This window comes from Nicotiana tabacum, chromosome 22, assembly GCF_000715075.1.
Source record: "Nicotiana tabacum cultivar K326 chromosome 22, ASM71507v2, whole genome shotgun sequence".
NCBI classification, from domain to species: Eukaryota; Viridiplantae; Streptophyta; class Magnoliopsida; order Solanales; family Solanaceae; genus Nicotiana; species Nicotiana tabacum.
The window spans coordinates 174589712-174610044 of record NC_134101.1 but is presented as its reverse complement, the minus strand read 5'-3'; the positions used below and the strand labels follow the sequence as shown (position 1 = coordinate 174610044).

Sequence of the window (20333 nt, the reverse complement as noted above, 5' to 3'; positions counted from 1 at the left end):
AAATGAAAGAGGAGATGCTCAAGCTTAAGCAACAGATGGCCGAAATGTACCAGGCCTGGTCCAAAGGGCAATCACCGCCAGCTTACCCAGCAACCCGGCTTTTACCCCACCATTAGCTCAGTCTCAGGATCATCCCGCCACCGATCTAGGTTTTTCCATTTATCAACACTACCATGGCACTACTTCTCATACGCCACAAGCTCCACCACCAAAATCAATTCCATACCCTCCTCCGCCAATCACCCCTTTCTGTGGCATCCCCACCAACTGCACTCCATAAATCCCCGAGTGAACCTGTGTTCCAAGCTCAGGACAACCAGTATTATCCCTCGGAGCTCACCTTCAAAGTGCCCGAAACATATCCACATGATCCACATTCTGTCCTACCAGGGAAAGCAGAAAAACCGGCCAGAAGTCCTGAACAGGAGGAGATGTTTAGAAAAAATGAAAAGCATAGAACAATTCTTCAGGGATATGAGAGGGTTAGGAGGTCAGGTGAGTGTAGCTTACAAAGATCTGTGTTTATTCCCAAATGTACAACTACCGGCAGGGTTCAAAATGCACAAATTGGACTTGTACAACTGACACGGTGATCCGGTGGCTCATTTGAGAGATTTTTGCAGTAAGATGAGGGGAGGCGGAGGAAAGGATGAATTGCTAATGGCTTACTTTAGTCAGAGTTTGAGCGGAGCAGCATTGGAGTGGTACACCGACCAAGATCACGGAAGATGGTATACATGGGACGATTTGGCCCAAGCATTCGCTTGTCACTTTCAATATAATCTTGAGATCATTCCGGACCGACTGTCCTTGACCAAACTGGAAAAGAAGCACAGTGAAAGCTTTAGAGTATATGGTTTCCCGTGGAGGGAGCAAGCAGCAAGGGTAGATCCCCCAATGAAAGAGAGCGAGATGGTTGATTACTTTTCGCAGGCGTTGGAGCCGACTTACTTTGGTCATCTTGTGTCCGCAATTGGCAAATCTTTTAATGAGGTTGTAAAAATAGGAGGCATGGTCGAGGAGAGGCTTAAGTCCAACAAAATAATGAGCTATTCAGCGATCAAGGCAACCACTCAGGCCATCTAAAGCGGCACTGGGGGTGTACTTGGGAAGAAGAAGAACGAAGATGTCACGACTGTTGAGTCCGGAGCCTGGTTCGGATCCAGAGGCCCGTCATCCTACTATTGCTAACCACGACCCTACTGCCAAAATTACCCCCATACTCTATATAGCCCTCCACAACATTACTACCCACCGCCAGATCCCCATTTTTCCGTACATCATGCACAAACCTATACCCCAAACTCTGACATACGTGCCATGGCGTGCGCCGGCTCCACAAAACATATATCCACATCCAAGGGCCTACAGAAATCCCCCCGGGACGGGTTTCCGACCAAACCCAGCCCTTAAGAATGAGAGGTCACAGAAGCAAAAGACTTTCACTCCACTGGGGGAATCATATACCAGTCTTTTCCACAGATTGAGGTAGTTAGGCATGTTGAATCCAATTGAGCCTAAAATGCCAAACCCTCCCCCTAGAAATCTTGATCACTCGGTGAGTTGTGAGTACTGTTCAGGGGCCCTAGGGAATGATACAGAGAAATGTTGGAAGCTGAAAACAGCTGTGCAATAGCTTATCGATACTCATCAGATCGACGTTCAAGCCCCAGAAGCACCAAATATTAATCAGAATCCACTGCCAGCTCACCATGAGACACACATGATTGAGTTGATACACAAAGAGGGGGAGCCCAGGAAGCCCTCACAGACGGTAATGATGATCCATTCCAGCAATATTAGCTCAAAGGAAAAAGTAACCAGTGGGAAATCAGTGGTCCAATTGAGAGGGGTAGATGATAAGCCAGCTGTGGTAGCCGAGGGAGGGTCGTCGAGCCTTGTTGCAGTGAAACCCGAGCAAGCTAAAGTGGTAGTGCCAGGGGTTGCAAGTAAACCTGTTGTGGTCGTGAAGGGTGCTCGCACAGAGCCTGTTATTATAAGACCGGTAACTCAGCTTCCAGTGATCAACAACAAGGCTATTCCTTGGAATTATGAACGGGTGATGGTGGTTTACAAAGGGAAAGAAGTCAAAGGAGAAGTGTGTGAAGCCCAAAGTCTAACTCGTTCGGGGAGGTATATTCCTCCTGCAGAGTTAAGAAGGGCCAATCCAGTAGCGACAAAGAATCCAGTCACCGAGGAAGAGGCGGAAGAATTTTTAAAGAAAATAAAGGCGCAAGATTACTCCATTATGGAGCAGTTGAGGAAGACCCCGGCACAAATCTCATTGTTATCCTTGTTGATCCATTCAGATGAGCACCGTCGGGTATTGATGAAAATTCTGAACGAAGCCCATGTTCCGGATAAGATCTCTGTGAACCATCTGGAGAAAATAGCAAACAGGATTTTCGAGGTCAACAGGGTCACTTTTTCAGACGATGAGTTGCCCGTGGAGGGTACAAAACATAATAGAGCTCTCTATTTGACCGTGAAGTGTGAAGACTTAGTAGTCACTCGAGTACTGATTGATAATGGGTCCAGTGCCAATATTTGTCCTTTGACACGTTGAACTAACTGAAGGTCGATGGTGACAGAATTCACAAGAACAGCATCTATGTTCGAGGGTTTGATGGAGGCGGTAAAGACACAGTGGGTGACATCGTACATGAATTAACAATTGGTCCGGTCGAGTTCACCATGGAGTTTCAAGTGTTGGACGTGGCAGTGTCATATAATCTTCTGTTGGGGCGACCCTGGATCCACGTCGCCAAAGCAGTGCCTTCTACATTACATCAGATGGTCAAATTTGAGTGGGATAGGCAAGAGATCATAGTACACGGGGAAGACAATGCAAGCGCCGTAAGTGATGCCATCGTACCCTTCATAGAGGCTGACAATGACAAGGGGCCCTGGGTTTACCAGGTCTTCGATACGGTTTCAGTGGACAAGTTCCCGAAGGTGAAAGCATCCCACATCCCAAAATAGCAGATGCAACTGTCATGGTAGCCTCGGAGATGTTGAAAAACGGGTTTGTGCCAGGCAAAGGTTTAGGGATGATCTTCAGGGTATTGTTCAACCGGTTTCTTTGCCCAAAAATCTGGATACCTTTGGGCTGGGTTCAAGCCTACGGTGACGGATGTGAGATGGGCCCGCAAGTTGAAGAAAAGAGTCTGGGTCCTTCCCAAGCCAATCCCGCGCCTGTCCGGATCTTTTGTCAGGCCGAGCATCAAAAAGCAATTGCTGTCCAAGGTTACAGGGCCATTGATTGGTGCAGATGGAGACTTAAATGAGGGCTTTGAAAGATTATTCACCGAAATCAACATGGTAGAAGTCGGGGAGGGGTCCAGCAAGGCGGATGTGCAGTTTGTGGGGCCAAAGGCAAAAATCAACAATTGGATGGCTACTCCTTTTCCCATTCGGAGGGAGTCTTGGTAGTTGACTCTGATTTTCCTTCCTGTTTTCTGGATTATTCCAGGGTTGCAGTCTGGATTTCTTTTATTTTTGTTGTGTTCATCAAGTGTGAAACCTTGTTATCCCGTAATTCAATAAAATAAAAAAGTTTCTTCTTCATTCCTTATTTTATTTTAATTTTGTTTTCTTCTTTTCTTTTTTGTACAGTTCTCTTTATACTGGTCTTAATGACATGGCGTGCATAAGGAATCCTCAGCCCAGTCTTAAAAATCAATCTGATTCCGAAATGATAGTTCAAGAAGTAGATTATGATTACAAATCAGAATATGATGATGAGTATGAAGCCTTCGAAGAAATTAGTAAGGAGTTAATTCACTTCGAAGAAAAACCCAAACCCAATTTGAATGACACAGAAGCCGTCAATTTAGGAGACAAAGACAATGTCCGAGAGACTAAGATAAGTGTCCACCTCGAGCCAGAAATCCAGGAGGAGTTAATCAAAGCACTCATTGAGTACAAAGATGTTTTTGCATGGTCATATGACGACATGCTAGGTTTAAGCACTGATTTAGTGGTCCACAAATTGCCCACTGATCCAGCGTTCCCACCCGTCAAGCAAAAGTTGAGGAAATTCAAAACTGATATGAGTGTGAAGATTAAAGAAGAAGTTACCAAGCAGTTGGATGCAAAGGTTATTCGGGTCACTCGATATCCTGTCTGGTTGGCTAATGTTGTGCCTGTACCGAAGAAGGACGGCAAGATCAGAGTATGTGTCGATTACCGCAATCTCAACAAAGCAAGTCCGAAGGATAACTTCCCACTACCCAATATCCACATTTTAATTGATAATTGTTCCAACCGTGAGATCGGATCTTTTGTGGATTGTTATGTTGGGTATCATCAGATTCTAATGGATGAAGAAGATGCTGAAAAGACGGCCTTTATCACGCCGTGGGGAACTTATTGCTACCGGGTAATGCCATTTGGTTTGAAGAATGCTAGGGCAACTTATATGAGGGCAATGACTACTGTGTTTCATGATATGATACACAAGGAGATTAAGGTATACGTAGACGATGTGATCATAAAATCAAAGCATCAGGCCGACCACGTTGAAGATCTGAGGAAATTCTTCCAGAGGTTTCGCAGGTATAACCTCAAGCTTAACCCCGCCAAGTGTGCATTTGGCGTTCCATCCGGAAAACTGTTGGGATTCATAGTCAGCCGGCGAGGCATCGAGTTGGACCCATCAAAGATCAAAGCCATACAAGAATTTCCCCCCCCGAGGAACAATACTGAAGTGATGAGTCTATTAGGAAGGCTGAACTACATCAGCAGGTTTATTGCTCAGCTCACGACAACTTGTGAGCCTATTTTGAAGTTGTTGAGGAAGGATGCTGCGGTCAAGTGGACTGATGAGTGTCAAGAAGCGTTTGACAAGATAACAGGTTACTTGACAAACCCACCTGTGCTGGTTCCGCCAAAACCAGGGAGACCCTTGATTCTTTACTTGACAGTCTTGGAAAATTCATTTGGTTGTGTACTGGGGCAGCATGACGTCACCGGCAGGAAGGAACAAGCCATCTATTATCTTAGCAAGAAGTTCACGGCTTATGAGGTTAAGTACACTCACCTGGAAAGGACATGTTGTGCCCTAACTTGGGTGGCACAAAAGTTGAAACATTATTTATCATCCTACACTACTTACCTCATTTCACGCTTAGATCCATTGAAGTATATCTTTCAAAAGCCTCTGCCGACAGGAAGACTTGCAAAATGGCAGATTTTGCTCACAGAATTTGACATAATCTATGTGACCGGACTGCAATGAAAGCCCAAATATTGGCCGATCATTTGGCCGAGAATCCGGTCGATGAACAGTATGAGCCACTGAGGACTTATTTCCCTGATGAAGAGGTGATGTATATTGATGAACTAGAACAGGCCGAAAAACCAAGCTGGAAACTTTTCTTTGATGGGGCTGCTAATATGAAAGGAGTCGGAATAGGAGCCATGCTTATTTCTGAAACAGTGCATCACTATCCTGTTACGGCTCGGCTTCGGTTTTATTATACCAACAATATGGCTGAGTACGAAGCATGCATTTTGGGTTTAAGGTTAGCTGCGGACATGGATGTCCAGAAAATCTTGGTCTTGGGAGACTCGGACCTTCTGGTACATCAAATTCAAGGAGAATGGGAAATGCGAGATCTGAAGCTCATACCATACCGACAATGCTTGCATGATCTTTGTCAACGGTTTAGATCAGTGGAGTTCAGGCATATTCCAAGGGTCCATAATGAAGTCGTCGATGCTTTGGCCACCCTAGCATCAATGCTGCACCATCCAGACAAAGCTTACGTCGATTCTTTGCATATTCAAGTCCGAGATCAGCATGCTTATTGTAACGTGATTGAAGAAGAACTGGATGGCGAACCATGGTTCTACGATATCAAGGAATACATCAAAATGGGGATATACCCAGTGCAAGCCATGGGGGATCAAAAGAGAACAATTCTACGGTTGGCAAATGGATTTTTCTTGAGCGGAGGAGTTCTGTATAAAAGAACACCAGACCTAGGATTGTTAAGATTCATAGATGCTAGACAAGCTACATCTGTCATGTCTGAAGTACATTCAGGAGTCTGCGGACCACATATGAGCGGATATGTGTTGGCAAAGAAAATTCTCCGCGCGGGATATTATTGGCTCACCATGGAGCGAGATTGTATTAGTTTTGTGCGCAAATGTCATCAGTGCCAGATACACGGAGATTTGATTCATTCTCCGCCATCGGAATTACACACAATGTCAGCGCCATGGCCCTTCGTCGCTTGGGGCATGGATATCATTGGACCAATTGAGCCAGCAGCATCCAACGGGCATAGGTTCATTCTGGTAGCCATTGATTATTTCACCAAATGGGTTGAGGCCAAAACTTTCAAGTCTGTGACCAAGAAAGCAGTGGTCAATTTTGTTCACTCAAATATCATTTGTCGATTTGGAATCTCGAAGGTGATCATCACAGATAACGGTGCTAATCTTAACTGTAAATTGATGGAAGAGGTATGCCAACAGTTTAAGATTACACACCGCAATTCTACCCCATATCGTCCCAAGGCGAATGGAGCAGTTGAGGCAGCCAACAAAAACATAAAGAAGATACTTCGGAAAATGGTAGAAGGTTCGAGGCAATGGCACGAAAAATTACCATTTGCGTTGCTGGGTTATCGCACTACTGTCCGTACTTCAGTAGGGGCAACTCCTTATTTGTTGGTATATGGAACTGAATCCGTAATACCTGCGGAATTTGAAATCTCGTCCCTTCGGATTGTCGCTGAAGCCGAGATTGATAATGATGAGTGGGTCAAAACTCGTCTGGAGCGGTTGAACTTGATTGATGAAAAAAGATTGGCAGCTGTGTGTCATGGTCAGTTATATCAAAAGAGAATGGCAAGAGCATACAACAAAAGGGTGCGTCCCCGAAAGTTTGAAGTGAGTCAGCAAATGCTGAAACGCATCCTTCCACATCAGGCTGAGGCAAAAGGCAAGTTCGCCCCGAATTGGCAAGGTCCATTCATTATAACCAGAGTGTTGTCCCATGGTGCTTTATGTTTAACAGATATCGAAGGAAAATACATCGACATGGCCATCAATTCTGACGCAGTTAAGAGATATTATGTATGATTTCTTTAAATTGTAATTGCTGTTTGTTTGCATTTGACATAATATCGGAGAATGAAATGACGGAGGCAATTTGTTCTTTCATCCAAACACTTCAACCTTTGATTCCCCTTTTGAGCCTTATTTATTCTTTCATACCCCTCTTTTGGAATCAGTAATGAAAATGAAAAAAGGGAGAAAAGAAAAATAATGATAATAAAGACAAAAGAAAAGTCACAAGAAAAACAAAGGAATGGGGAACTACGTTTGACCTGATTCCTCAAAAAGGATACGTAGGCGCCTCACGGCTCGGTCACAGTTTAATAAGAATCGAAAGTCCCCAAGAAAGAAAACTGAGGCAGAAGTTGTGTTTATAATTTTGGGGAAAAAAAGTTGATTCCAAGAGTTGTAATGTTTTACCCATCAAAATTATTTTAAATTTTTTCTTTAGCCATACACCAGAAACCCATATTGATGTCCAAAAGACCTCCCGATCAGTATCCGAGAAGTGCCAAGTCGGGCAAATGGAAGTCTGGAGTAACACTCTGGTCCCCAGTAGAAAGGAAATGAAATGGAAAATCCCCAGCAGAAAAGAAATGAAATGAGAGAATCTTATCAGTAACACCCCAACCCCCAGCTGAAAAGAAATAAAAATGAGAGAGTCTTATTGGTGAAAACCTTCACAAGCAGCATAAGGCGACGGAAGTTGAGAGAAATAAAATGAGAGAGTCTTATCGGTGAAAACCTTCACAGGCACCATAAGGCGACGGGAGTTGAGGGAAACGAGAGAGTCTTATTAGTGAAAACCCCTCAAAGGTCACTATAAGGCGACAAGGAATTAAAAGGGGGCAAACGAGATAAGCTTGATAGAAAGGATCCGTCGAGACATCAAGCAGAATAAAGATGTTGTTTCGGCAAAAGAAGATGGGTTGCGGGACCTTTGAAATACAAAGTAGGGATATCGGAAAGATTGATAGATGTAAACAGACTGGGTTGATTAATCCAAAAACGCACGACATGACCATTGGGAGCGGTTATACCATTCAGATAAGTTATTTTCTCTTCAAACAATTGTTCAGAAAGAATTTTCTTTTTATCTTTGGAAGTCATCATCTTTCATTTCTTCTGGTTAAAGATTTTTCAATAGTAGTTTGTTTTTAAGAAGGATTTTTCAAAGCCAACTACCAGTCGCCAACATGGGGCAAGGTAAATGGGGATAAGACAGGCCGAAGATAATGTGACGGGACAAGAAAGACGTCACTATAAGACCAAATGATAGATTGCTTTAAGATGTCGTGGAAAGTATGGAGTAAAAGTGGAAAACAACGGTTGAGAAGTGGGTGAAAACTGAAGCATCAAGAAAGTCGAAAGTTATTATCCAGGTTTCAAGATGGTCGAACAACGCAGAGCATGGGAAAAAGAAAAAGGGAAAACCATCCCCAGCAGGAACGTCCCCACGTTTTAAACTAACAAATTTTCTTTGATTTGAAGTAGGGACATGAAATGTTATTGATGACGGAAAGACATGCCACAAGAAAGATTGTCAAACTGGGGCAAAAAATTTTCTTTCATTTCGAAAATTTTCTGGAAGTCTAACACAAGTTTTGAGGGAAGCGGTATCCCCAGCAGTTTCGGAAGAAGGCAATACAAGTTTGAAAAAAAGCAATTTCGGGAAGAAGATAACACAAGTCTTAAGGGAAGTAGTTTCAGAGGAAGGAAAACACCAGCTTTAAGGGAAGTAGTCTTTGAAGGAAGAGAATAACATAGTTTTGAATGAAACACCGGTGTTATCCCCAGCAGTTTTCAGAGGAATGAAACACTAGTTTTGAGGGGAGCAGTTCTGAAAGAAGATTATTCAAGTTAGAAGGAAAATGTTTCAGGAGGCAGGAAGGAACAACGGCAATAGAACGTATTTTTAAGTAGTAGTTGAAGTCAGGAGCCCGCCTGGAGAAGGGAGGTGTTATATTAGTTGAGTCAGGAGCCCGCCTGGAGAATGAAGGTGTTTTATTAGTTGAAGTCAGGAGCCCGCCTGGAGAATGGAGGTGTTATATTTTATTAAAGTCAAGAGCCCGCCTGGAGAACGGAGGTGTCATATTCTAAGAAGTTGTTGGAAGTTAGGAGCCCGCCTGGAGAACGGAGGAATTACAGTTTAAGAAGTTGTTGGAAGTCAGGAGCCCGCCTGGAGAACGGAGGTGTTACATTTTAAGAAGTTGTTTAAGTCAGGAGCCCGCCTGGAGAATGGAGGTGTTATATTTTATTAAAGTCAGGAACCCGCCTGGAGAATGGAGGTGTTATATTTTAAGAAGTTGTTGAAGTCAGGAGCCCGCCTGAAGAATGGAGGTGTTATATTAGTTGAAGTCAGGAACCCGCCTGGAGAATGGAGGTGTTATATTTTAAGGTTTATTGAAGTCAGGAGCCCGCCTGGAGAATGGAGGTATTATCTTGTTAAGTCATAGCAGAAGTCAGGAGCCCGCCCGGAGAGCGGAAGGTTGCAACAAAGATCCCCAGCATAAATTAAAGTTCAGAAGTCGGAAGGAAGGTAACACTAGTCAGAAGAAGGCAGTTCAAGCTTCGAAGGAAAAATAATTTGAAGCTCACAAGAAGGAAATAAGCAGTTCAAATGCAATCAAGAGAGAATACGAGTCAAGTCAAAAAAAACATCAGAGGAAACACAAGACAGCAAGGCAACAACAGTCATATGACCAAGTTTGAGAATAATCTTTGTAATTCATAGACCATAGCTTAGTATAACTTTTTTTTTATTTTTATCAAGGTGTAACAAGGAGGTCAGTAAGTAGCGACAGCAGCAACAACAATAGTAATAGTAAATCCACAGCTCCAGGGTAGTCCCAACTACCAAAACTTCCCGAACTACATTGACCTGATTCCCTTTTAGCCAGGGATATGTAGGAAACCTTCGAAGCAGAGGTTTGGTCAAATCTTTCAAAAGATGCTTCACACGGAGTAGCCTAACGGGCAAAAATCGATCGTATCCGCTCACTTTATCTTGCACGGAAACTCTTCGTGTTTCCGGACAAAGAGGGGCAGCTGTGAGCACGTGATTTTTGCCCTACGAGAACTACTCCCAAAAATTCAAAATAAAATGGTTTTGGTGTTGTTTGTGATTTATTTGTATTTTGGTCTGTGTATGGTTATTTCTACTTTAAGTAAGCAAAATACAAAAATAGGTGTTGCATGGGCATTTAGGATTTAATTTTACAATTTAGGATTAATTAAAGAGTAATTTGTTTCACGAAAATGACAAAATCGAAAAATAACGTACTTCGCATTTTTAGGGTTTAATGTCAAAATTGTGTGATTATCTTTGTATTTAGTTTTGTGTGATAATTATTATTAAGGATTAATTAGTATTCTTTAAAGTTAATTTTGAGTTTTGGTAATTAGAAATCAAAAAGAAAATAAAAGAAGAAAGAAGGAACAAGAGAAGAAGAGTTAAAAATCGGACTGGGGTGGTTTTTAAAAGAAAGTTTCAGGACCAATGTCACACCCCAAACCGGCTGGTTTCAGAGACAAATCAAACGACGTCGTTTAGTAACGCTCAATCTGGGTCGTTGATCTCAGTTGATCAAAGGGTCCCCAAGCCTTGACCCAACCCGACCCTGACCCGTCCCTCCAATACCCGGCCTAACCCGATCCCCTCATAAAAACCAAACGACACGGTCTTTTTTAAGTGAGTTGATCCAAGCCGTTGATCTCAATTGATCTAACGGCTAGGATCAAATCGCTTGCCCCCATATATAAGTCCAAACCATACCCCCGCCCCCCAAAGCCATACCCCATCCGCCTTCGTCTCTAACCTAGACCCTTCAGAGACCCCCCCTAAACCCTAGCCGCCCTCGTTCCCTTCGCCTGAAAACCTGGCGGCGCCAGATCTGATGGCCGTGAAATTCACACCACTGAACCTCCTAACCACCCTCAACACAAATCCCTACCCCTTTAACCTCGAATCATCCCGGTTTGTCTCGAATCTTCAATCGAAGATTCGAGCAAAACCCTAAACCTACCCAACTAGTCCCAGGCTCACACCCCAGCTCCACCTGACCCCCCCTCGTCCCAAATCCTATGTTAGTCTTGCTCAAATCAAGCCGGAACTGGACGAATCCTAAATCGACTGAACGAGCCCTAGAAGAACAAAACCTAGGAATCGATCCAAAAGATTTGAGGTCTTAACCGACTTTAGTCAAGTGTTCTCAGTCGAGAACACTCGATTAAGGTCCGTTTTGGCTTCAAAGTCTCAAGACGAATTTCAAACTGAAACGGATGGGGTTTGGCCTAGAAGTTTTGAGGTATTTCCTTTTGTTTTCCTTTTCCTTCTGTTGTTTGTTTTATTTTTGACTGAGTAGTTCGTCATTTTCGTCAAGTAGTTCTTCCTACTCTTTCAGACCCTTTTCTTGGTCCAGTTTCCTTCTGTTGATTAACATGTGTTATAAACAGTTTCGTCGATTAATCCGTTCATGTCTGTAGTTTAGTAGTTCTCATCAAGTTGTTTGGTGTCGTTTGTTTTGTTTTCAGCCATAGGGTTCCATTCAGTATATCCTCAGGGTCCCTACAATTTGTGTTTAAGGCTAGTTTAGAACTATGAATATTGGTTCGAATTCCTTCATTTCATGCGATGTTTGGTTCCCTTTTCTTTGTTGTTCATCATTTTGCACATGAGTTCAGTTTGTTTGTCGATTCAGTACGTTTACAGTGATCATTCTTCTGCCTAAGTTTGATTTAGAATTGTGAATGCAGTCAGTTAATCCCATGTACATGTGCATCTTAGCAGCTTTGCATCAGTCTGCTATTTGATCTAATCTGAGTTCTGAGTTCGAACTGCTAGGTGAATTGAATTAAATTGGTTATGGCTGCTATAGTTTGTTGATTAATTAGGAATCAGTTTAGTTATCTGATTAAGGAGATTGGTTATAGCTGATGGATTTGGTACAGATTGAAAGGGGCCGAGGTAGGATAGTAGTTTAGGGCATTCAGGAGGTAGTTTGGGATTTGAAAAGTTTGAAATGGTTAATGAGAGTGGTCTGCCAGTAAAGGTACCAATATAACCATTAAACTAGTGTATTGTCCCATAATAGTAGGATGAGAATCAATAATAGTATGAGAGGTTTATTGGGAGTAATTAAAGTAAAAAATACCCATAACATGTAAATTAATTATTGAAACGGGACGTATAGTAGTGGGGAGCAAGGGAATTAAATAAAGAAAAGACAAGGGTAGTGGGGAACAAGTGAATTAAAAAGAGAACAAAACATGTAGTAGTGGTTGAGGAATATCATGGCAGAAATACTTTCTTAATTAGTTTAATGCTCCTAAGAGCTGGAAAGTTAATAAAAGTTGGGCTATAAATGAGAGGAGCTGGACACAGTTTAAAGGGGGGATCTTTTTGAGTCTGGTCCGGGTTTTTGTTTTGGGCAGACCTTAGAAGAGAAAAGCAATCTGAAAAGAGAGAGAAAAGAGTTCAAAGTTTGAATACAAACGGGTTTCGAGATAGCTTAAGATGAGTTTGGGTGTAGTGTTGCAGTAGTGTGTTTTTTCTGATTTCATTTCTGAGGTCGCTTGAGCTGTTTAAGTTTGAGTGTTCTGGTTTTAACTGGTTTCAAATCCACCTGGGTTTGCTGCATATGTTACTGGGCTGTTGGTGGATTGTTGTTTGTATTGCTGCTCGTATTACTGTTGTGCTGCTGCTGACTGCACTTCCTTCTTTTGTTCTGTTTTTTTTTTCAATCCAGGTACATATCCTGTAACCTCGAGTTTGTGGACATGAAGTAAAATGCTAAATGAATCTCTGTTGATATGACTTTCGTGATCCATGTAGTATAAAATTCCAGTAGAATTTTCGTTTGTAACTATGGTTGATTTCTCAGGCATGTTATATTTCATATAGGCCTTAGACTTTCACTAGAGTTTATTTGTAACTAAAACTGGACTGTTTGGATTATTGGACTATGGTTATTCATTAGCCTTAGTATAGTTTAGTTTGCTTTTGTGTAGTTTAACTTTTTTTTAAAAAATTAAAAATAGCTAGAACAGGAAACTTCTCTTAGGAGCTATGATTTTCATTCGTATTCACAATTGGAAATTCAAACTATTGTGAGTAATTAGCAGAAAATATCGGTTGTAGTGTTAAGTAGATTCAGACCTGATAAGTAAGTTACTGATTGGAACTTGATTTTAAAATGGATTATGGGCTCCTACTAGTGTAAGATCAGGCATTCTTTGTTTTTTTAAATGAATTAGATAGTTCATTTGCGGATATAAGTCACATACAAAGAAATCCTTAGGATGTAGCGATCTGAAATTGATATGGGTTTTAGGAGTACGAGTTCAGTATGTTTGGTCAACCCTACATAACTCAGGTGACTATGCGTAGGATAATTGAACTCGAAAGTTGGCATGTTAATTTGAATTTAGAATTAATCATTTGTTTGCCAATAATTAGGCCGTTGTGAATAAAATCAGTAGGCCAAGATTCAAATAAAATCAGTGGGAGATCAGGGATCAATTGAGGGCCTAAACGTGACTGCTTCTGCTCAAATCGGACTTGGTCCTGACTCTACTTAAGGCCCAACGTCAGTTAGCCCTCCCCTTTCTTAAAGTTGACAATTTTTCCTTCCTTCGGGCTGCCTTTGAGGCCCAACCTGCTGAAAATCTTAGTGTGCTCACTAAAGCTTTTTATTCGATATTCTGATGTAATACTTTCAATGATGGTTTATTAATAATGCTAATTAATTAGGACCTTTCTTTTATCTTTAGAGACAATAAAGGTAGAAAATCATAGTCTCTTTAGGATTGACCTTTAAATAATAGATGAGACGAGCCTCGCCAAATAAACGCATAAATTGCGGGGACCTCAATAAATGGTAAAAATAAAACATTTAGAATTCGGGATGGGCACATTTATGTGACCCAAATCCAAATTTCAACGGAGTTGAAATGTGTCAATAACCACGGGTGCATTGATGCGACGTGGTTCGAGATGTATTTTCACGACGTTACAATTCTCGTTAAAATAATAATAATAAAAGCGGTAAAAAAGTTAAAATTTGCACATAGGTTCAACATGTATTAAAATCAGATAAATAAGCCGAATATGACAGTTGAGCGACCGTGCTAGAATCACGGAACTCGGGAATGTCTAACACCTTCTCCTTGGTTAACAGAATTCCTTACTCGGATTTCTGGTTCGCGGACTGTAATACATAATCAATCTTTTCCTCTATTCGGGATTCAACCGGTGACTTGGGATACCATAAATATCCCAAGTGGCGACTTTGAATTAAATAATAAATTTCGTTTCAATTGTCCTTTAATTGGTAAAACTCCGCCTACACCCCTTTACGGTGGCGCGGTGAAAAAGGACGTGTGACAATGCGTGATGTTTCGCATTCGAGGATGGTCAACCGGCAGCTGACACGTGTCCGAAGTCAGAACGACACAACTGATGGGATGTTTCATTGTGTATCGACCCGATTACAGCGTATAGAGGAAGGAACTGGGGTCAACTAATCACTTCTCGTCACTTTGATAAATCTGCTCTCCGGAAAGTGAGAAGACTATCCGTGTACGGGTAAAATCCTGAATAATGTTACCCCTGATTTCTCGGTAAAGAAAAGAGAGGGATGTACGATCTAACACAACCTCGGGTAAAGCCGAAGGGTTCTTCGTTTCGAAGCCCGGGGAGGACGAACGGCGCGTCCGGGATCGGACAATACTGAACATCTGGTCTCGGCAGAGTGAAGGTTAGAAACTAAGGACAATGAGAAATGGTTAAGCACGATAAGAGGGGAGACATAATATCCGCCCTCAATCGGATGTTATGCAGTAAATCCTACCCGATATCAACTACAGAGCAACCTTTACTGGGAAAAGAAGATTTTTACCTTGTTTAGACTTGTACTATGATTGAAATTCCCCTACTATATAAAGGAGAGAACTTTTTCATTTTAAAACCACTATTGATATGCATACCAAAGCAATAAAAGTTCACTTTGTTCTCTAGCTACTGTTCATATTGTTTTTCAGCTGTTTAATTATTCGGTTACAACCGAGCCAGTCTCGAGGGCTCGATCGAGGTCGATTTTCAGTGTTCATCCAAAAGGCCAGGTTGAATTGTTTATTATGTTCGGTTTGATTATTTTTCTTATCTTTACTTTAATTAATTTTTGTTCATAAATCGTTCGTGTTAAATTAAATCATGTATTCTTTAATCGCGTACAAATTTAACTGTTACTCCAGGGTAAACATAGTTATAATTCATAATTTAATGTAGAGTGATGAATGTTATTACCTTTTTTTCCAACGAAATTCAAATGATTGATTGTTTTGTTATAAGTCAATTCCAGTGTAAAAATACTCATTGGTGTGAATTTGTTACTACACTAACAGTCCTTTGACTTGACAGCTAAATTTTCAGTTATTCGACAATCATCATCACTACCCTTGAGTCAAAAATGTTTGGTGTACAAATTAGAACTTAACAAAGGGAACTTTTCCTTCCTATCGCATTGAATTTACAAAACAAATATGCGTTCAAGCATCTTTTATTTGCCATTTTCTTACTTTACGGGACATGTACACATTTGTGGTTCCTTTATTCTGATAAACTTGAATTTATTATTGTTTTTTCTTCTTTTCGATAAGTAAGTTTCTCACTCATTTTTTCCTTTATGAGGGAAGTTCCTAAGCTACACAAATTGTAACATTCATGTGATAGCATTTAATTTGCTATATAATTTCTATATATAGATCGGTCACCTGCTAACTTTCTTTTAACCTTATTTTTGGTTTGTTGCCGAAATTATGTGAATGATTGTGGTATTAGATTAGAATTTATCATTTTGTTTAGTATCTAAAAGGAAGAAAACACTGTCGATTAATTAGAGATAATTTCCCTATATTTCCTTATATGTGTAACAATGGGTATGATCTGCATGACATTTCTATATATGTGTAGCAAGGATGGATATGATCTGCCGACATTTCTTATATGTTGCAATTAGAATGAGTTAAAAATCAAAATTGGTGACATTTGATAAATGTCACTAATTAAATAAATGGCACTAATTATTTGCTGACATTAATGTAAATTTCGGGAATTTTCAAAAGTGAAATTTATGATATTGATTTAAGTATCAAATAAATGTCAGCAATTCATTTTGTGACATTTATGTAACTTAAAACTGCATTTAAAAAATATATATCTTCATATCCTAACTTTCTTGTACATCCTTTTGAGATGTGGTGGTATCAAAACTCATGTATAATAACTAATTAAAATAGTCCGAACACACAGGCATATAGTGACCTACATATGAGGGCACACAAGCCTGAATGAATTATCAAAGAAGCAAAATTCTAATGAATCTACACATTCACTATATATAAAACTCAGCAAACTCGTGTCTGCGGTTTCAACTTTAAGAGATAATGTCTCTGCATAGAAAATTTTCAATTCTTAGTGTTCATGTTGCGGTTGACATTATCTTTGATAGCCTCTTTGGATTCTTCGGCCTTGCCAATCACTGTTTCTTTCATCTTCTGTGTGGTGTCCTTAACAGATCCCCATGCCTCTTGGGCTGTTTCTTTTGCTTTTCCAACCATGTCTTGTGCTGCATCCGCCACCTTATCTCCCATTACCTTCGACTTCCGCATAGCCTTTCATATCAAATTAATGTTTAGCAGATATATAATAAAGGATGATATAGACATTATTAGTAGTAATTAATTACCTCATCAGCAGCATTATCAGTCTCGTTTTTGGCTTCTTGGCCAGCCCATTTGGCCGCATCAGCTCCTTTTCCAGCTGCGTTACGAGCCTCTTCTTTAATTGCCATCGCTAGGTGGCGTTTACCTACCTGTTACCCACATATCAATCCAATTACAAATTGATCTATAATAGGTACAACTTCAATACAAACTATAGTAATAATCGCTGATAATATAAAAATTTATTTATACAATAACTTAAATTAGTATATAAACATTAATTGATCACCTGGAAAGGTCTAGTTGGTGCACCAAGAAAAACTCTAGAGCTCAAAGGGGTATGACCAATAATAGCTCTCGCATTTTGGAGCTTTGAAAGAGTAGGTGTTAGAGCCATGCTTGCCATTTCTTTTGAATTTGTTTATTTCTTTTCGTCAATTTGATTTCGATATTATTTTTATTCTACAGTTGGTAGTTGTATATATAGGGAAGGATCGAGGACAAGGATAACACGCACAAATAGAAAAATAGTGGAGAAAAAGTCCGTTGAGGTTAGTTTCCTGCCTATTTCCCGAATTTTAAGTTGCCAATCACTAAAAACTAATTACAAAGAGTATTGTACGGATCTCTTCCTCCCTCTCACTGCCACTAATCTTTTTTGTTGTCTGCAAAAGGAAACAAAGGGATAATCAATAATGAACGTAATTTTCAAATTAAGTTTTACTGTATTTTGCTGATCTTTTTTTTTAAAGCTAATATATCATTAGGCTGGGTGCTTAGTGATGTTTTTTATTAATAATAATCAAAATAAAATAACATGTGTTTGGAGGTCTCACAAAATGAAAATGTGTAAAAAAAGAAATTACATGGCGCCAATTATCAAAATCATGTGTAAAGAACTCCTTTGATTATACAGAAAGAACTAAGAGACATAATCCTTGAGAAGGCCAATTTGAACATGAATCGCAAAACTTCTTGAATAGCTGCCTCTCTTGACGCTTGGTTCTGGGCATTTGCATATGTGATCTTGAGCAGTAGGCAACTACATTAGGACAATATGACTGAAATACAAGCTTGATTTGGACTGCCTTACAAGCAAATTGCGCGCAAACCATTCCATTATGCAAGTCCATGTCAAGACATTAGGTGTGTAGTTGCCATTTTGCCTACATGTGTTACGCTTCCATACCTTATCGTTCTTATTGAGACCTTGTTATAGCTAGCTTACTCCTGTGTAGTAGATGCACCATGTACCTGGAAGGTCCTCCAACAGTTGCTAAAACGACCCGCATACAGATGCAGTGGCGGACCCAAGATTTTATGCAAGCGAGTTCAAATAGAAACTAAACCCTCGGTCGCATCTGACAATAGAAACACTACCAGGCTTAACAAATATAGTTTATCTTTTCCTCTTTGTTTCGGTTCATAACAAAACCTCCAAAAAAAAGTTTTGCTCGCTACTTCTTCTTTTTTCCGTATTTTGAGGCCACCTTTTAAAAACATATAAAGATTAATTTTAACAACTTTTTATCTGCTTTCTTAGATTTAACAATTTATTAAATTTAATTTTATTGAACAAACATCGACATTGATACCAAAATACTAATTCTACTTATTTGTTTAAATTAATTCAAAATTATTTTATTTTTATAAGCTAATTATTGCAAACAATAACAAATAGAAGAGAATTATAATCTAAACTAGAATAACTGTTAGGTAAAAAATCTTCGTTCTCTCCTCCCTAAGGATTTGAGTTGGAAGTGTAGTGTAATCTCCATCCCCTATAGTTTGCTTCATTCCTTCATAATACATGCCCTCCTCCTTTTAACTACAAGGTTCTCCCCCTCATTCTTCCTATCTTCCACTTCCATCATCATGTAATATTTGGTTTGACAGTTCTAACCCTTATATAGGGTGTTTGAAGCTTGTCATTATTCAATATCTTTTTCACGTGTGTGTCCAGTTCCCAAAAGAAATATACCTTTACAATGTGTTGCTGATCCAATGTCAAATTAGCTAAATGATCAGTTAACTTGTTACCTTCCCTTAACACGTGAAATATCTTAAAGGCGCCCTTAGACAATAGTGTTTTGATTTCATCCACTTGATTAGCAATGCTCCAAGGTGGTTCACAAACTTCATCTAGCACTCTCTGAAAATGTTGGTTTATGTTTAGTTAACAATGGCATGCTGAAAATGTTGGTTTATATTTAGTCAACAATGGCATGCCAATTGGAAGAGTTGGTGGAAAGAGTTGGTGTGGATGCTAGGAGGAAGCTTCCTCCTTTGATGTCACCCATGACATCAAGAGGAGGTAGTTTGATGTCAGCAATGACATCAAGAGGAGATCTTTACCTCTATAAATAGATTCACTCCTTCACTTGTAGAAATCATCCCAAAATAATACAATACATTGTAGTGAATAGAGAGTTAAGAGAGAAATTCTCTTAAGTGTAATTGGGAAATCTCCCCTTCCTTTGTTAATATTAAAAAGGGCAATTGTTCTCTGGTGGACGTAGGATTATTTTGATCCGAACCACGTTAAATCTTGTGTTCTTTCTTTTACGTTTCCGCTAACAATTGGTATCAGAGCGACAGGATTCTTTAACGATCCAAGGAGAAAGAACAAGCAAATATGAGTTCCATGAAGTTTGAAATTGATAGATTCAATGGACGCAACAACTTCAATATCTGGAAGATCCAGATGATGGCGTTACTGCGGAGGGAAGGTTCAATCCATGCTATTGACGGAAAGTATCCTACGGATATATCAGCTCCCGACAAGGAGAAGATTGAAGGGGATGCATTGAGTGCAATCCAACTATCCCTTGCACCTAACGTGCTTTGTGAAGTGAGTACGGGTACCGAAGAGACGGCCAAACAGTTGTGGGAAAAGCTAGAAGGGCCATACCAAGACCGATCAGTGACAACAAGAATGTTGTTACAACGGCGTCTTCACACATTTAAGATGGGGTCAGGTACTTCGTTACAAGATCATTTAGATGCGTTTAATAAACTTGTCATGGACTTACAGATTGCAGGAATTAAAAGGGAGGAGGAGACGCTTGCATGTGCTTTGTTATTTTCATTGACTTCAGGATATCGTGATATTGAGAATTCAATGATGTATAGCAAGGAGCCTATCAAGCTTGAGCAAGTGCGGCAGGCACTTAACTCTAGTGATGTGCGGAGGCACATTGAAGGAGATAGAGATGACCAGGCAAGTGGCCTCTTTGTAAGAGGCCGGACTAGCCAACAGGGAAAGACCAAATCAAAGCACAGATCAAAGTCTCGTGTGAACAAGAAGAATATAGAGTGTTGGGGTTGTGGCAAGAAGGGGCACTTTGAACGAGATTGCCCAATGTCAAAGTCCAAGGAAAAGGCGAGTGCATCTACAGTTGAACAGGTACATAATTTTGATAATGATTATGTACTAACAACATCGTGTAATAATAATAGTAGTTATGAAAACAAATGGGTGTTAGACTCTGCTTGTACTCTGCATATGACGTTCCGAAAAGACTGGTTTAGCAGCTACG

At 40.3% G+C, this 20333-nt stretch overlaps 1 protein-coding gene across 1 annotated transcript; it reads right to left on the bottom strand.

Annotated features, from left to right (window-relative positions):
* Positions 1–16273: 16273 nt before the first annotated feature.
* On the bottom strand, positions 16274–17260 carry LOC107796800 (uncharacterized). Its single transcript, XM_016619619.2, has 3 exons — positions 17084–17260; positions 16818–16943; positions 16274–16743 (listed from the first exon to the last, which is right to left on the bottom strand). Exons 1-3 carry the CDS (start codon positions 17198–17200, stop codon positions 16537–16539), a joined length of 450 nt encoding a protein of 149 aa, XP_016475105.1. The 5' UTR covers positions 17201–17260; the 3' UTR covers positions 16274–16536.
* Between the last annotated feature and the right edge of the window lie 3073 nt (positions 17261–20333).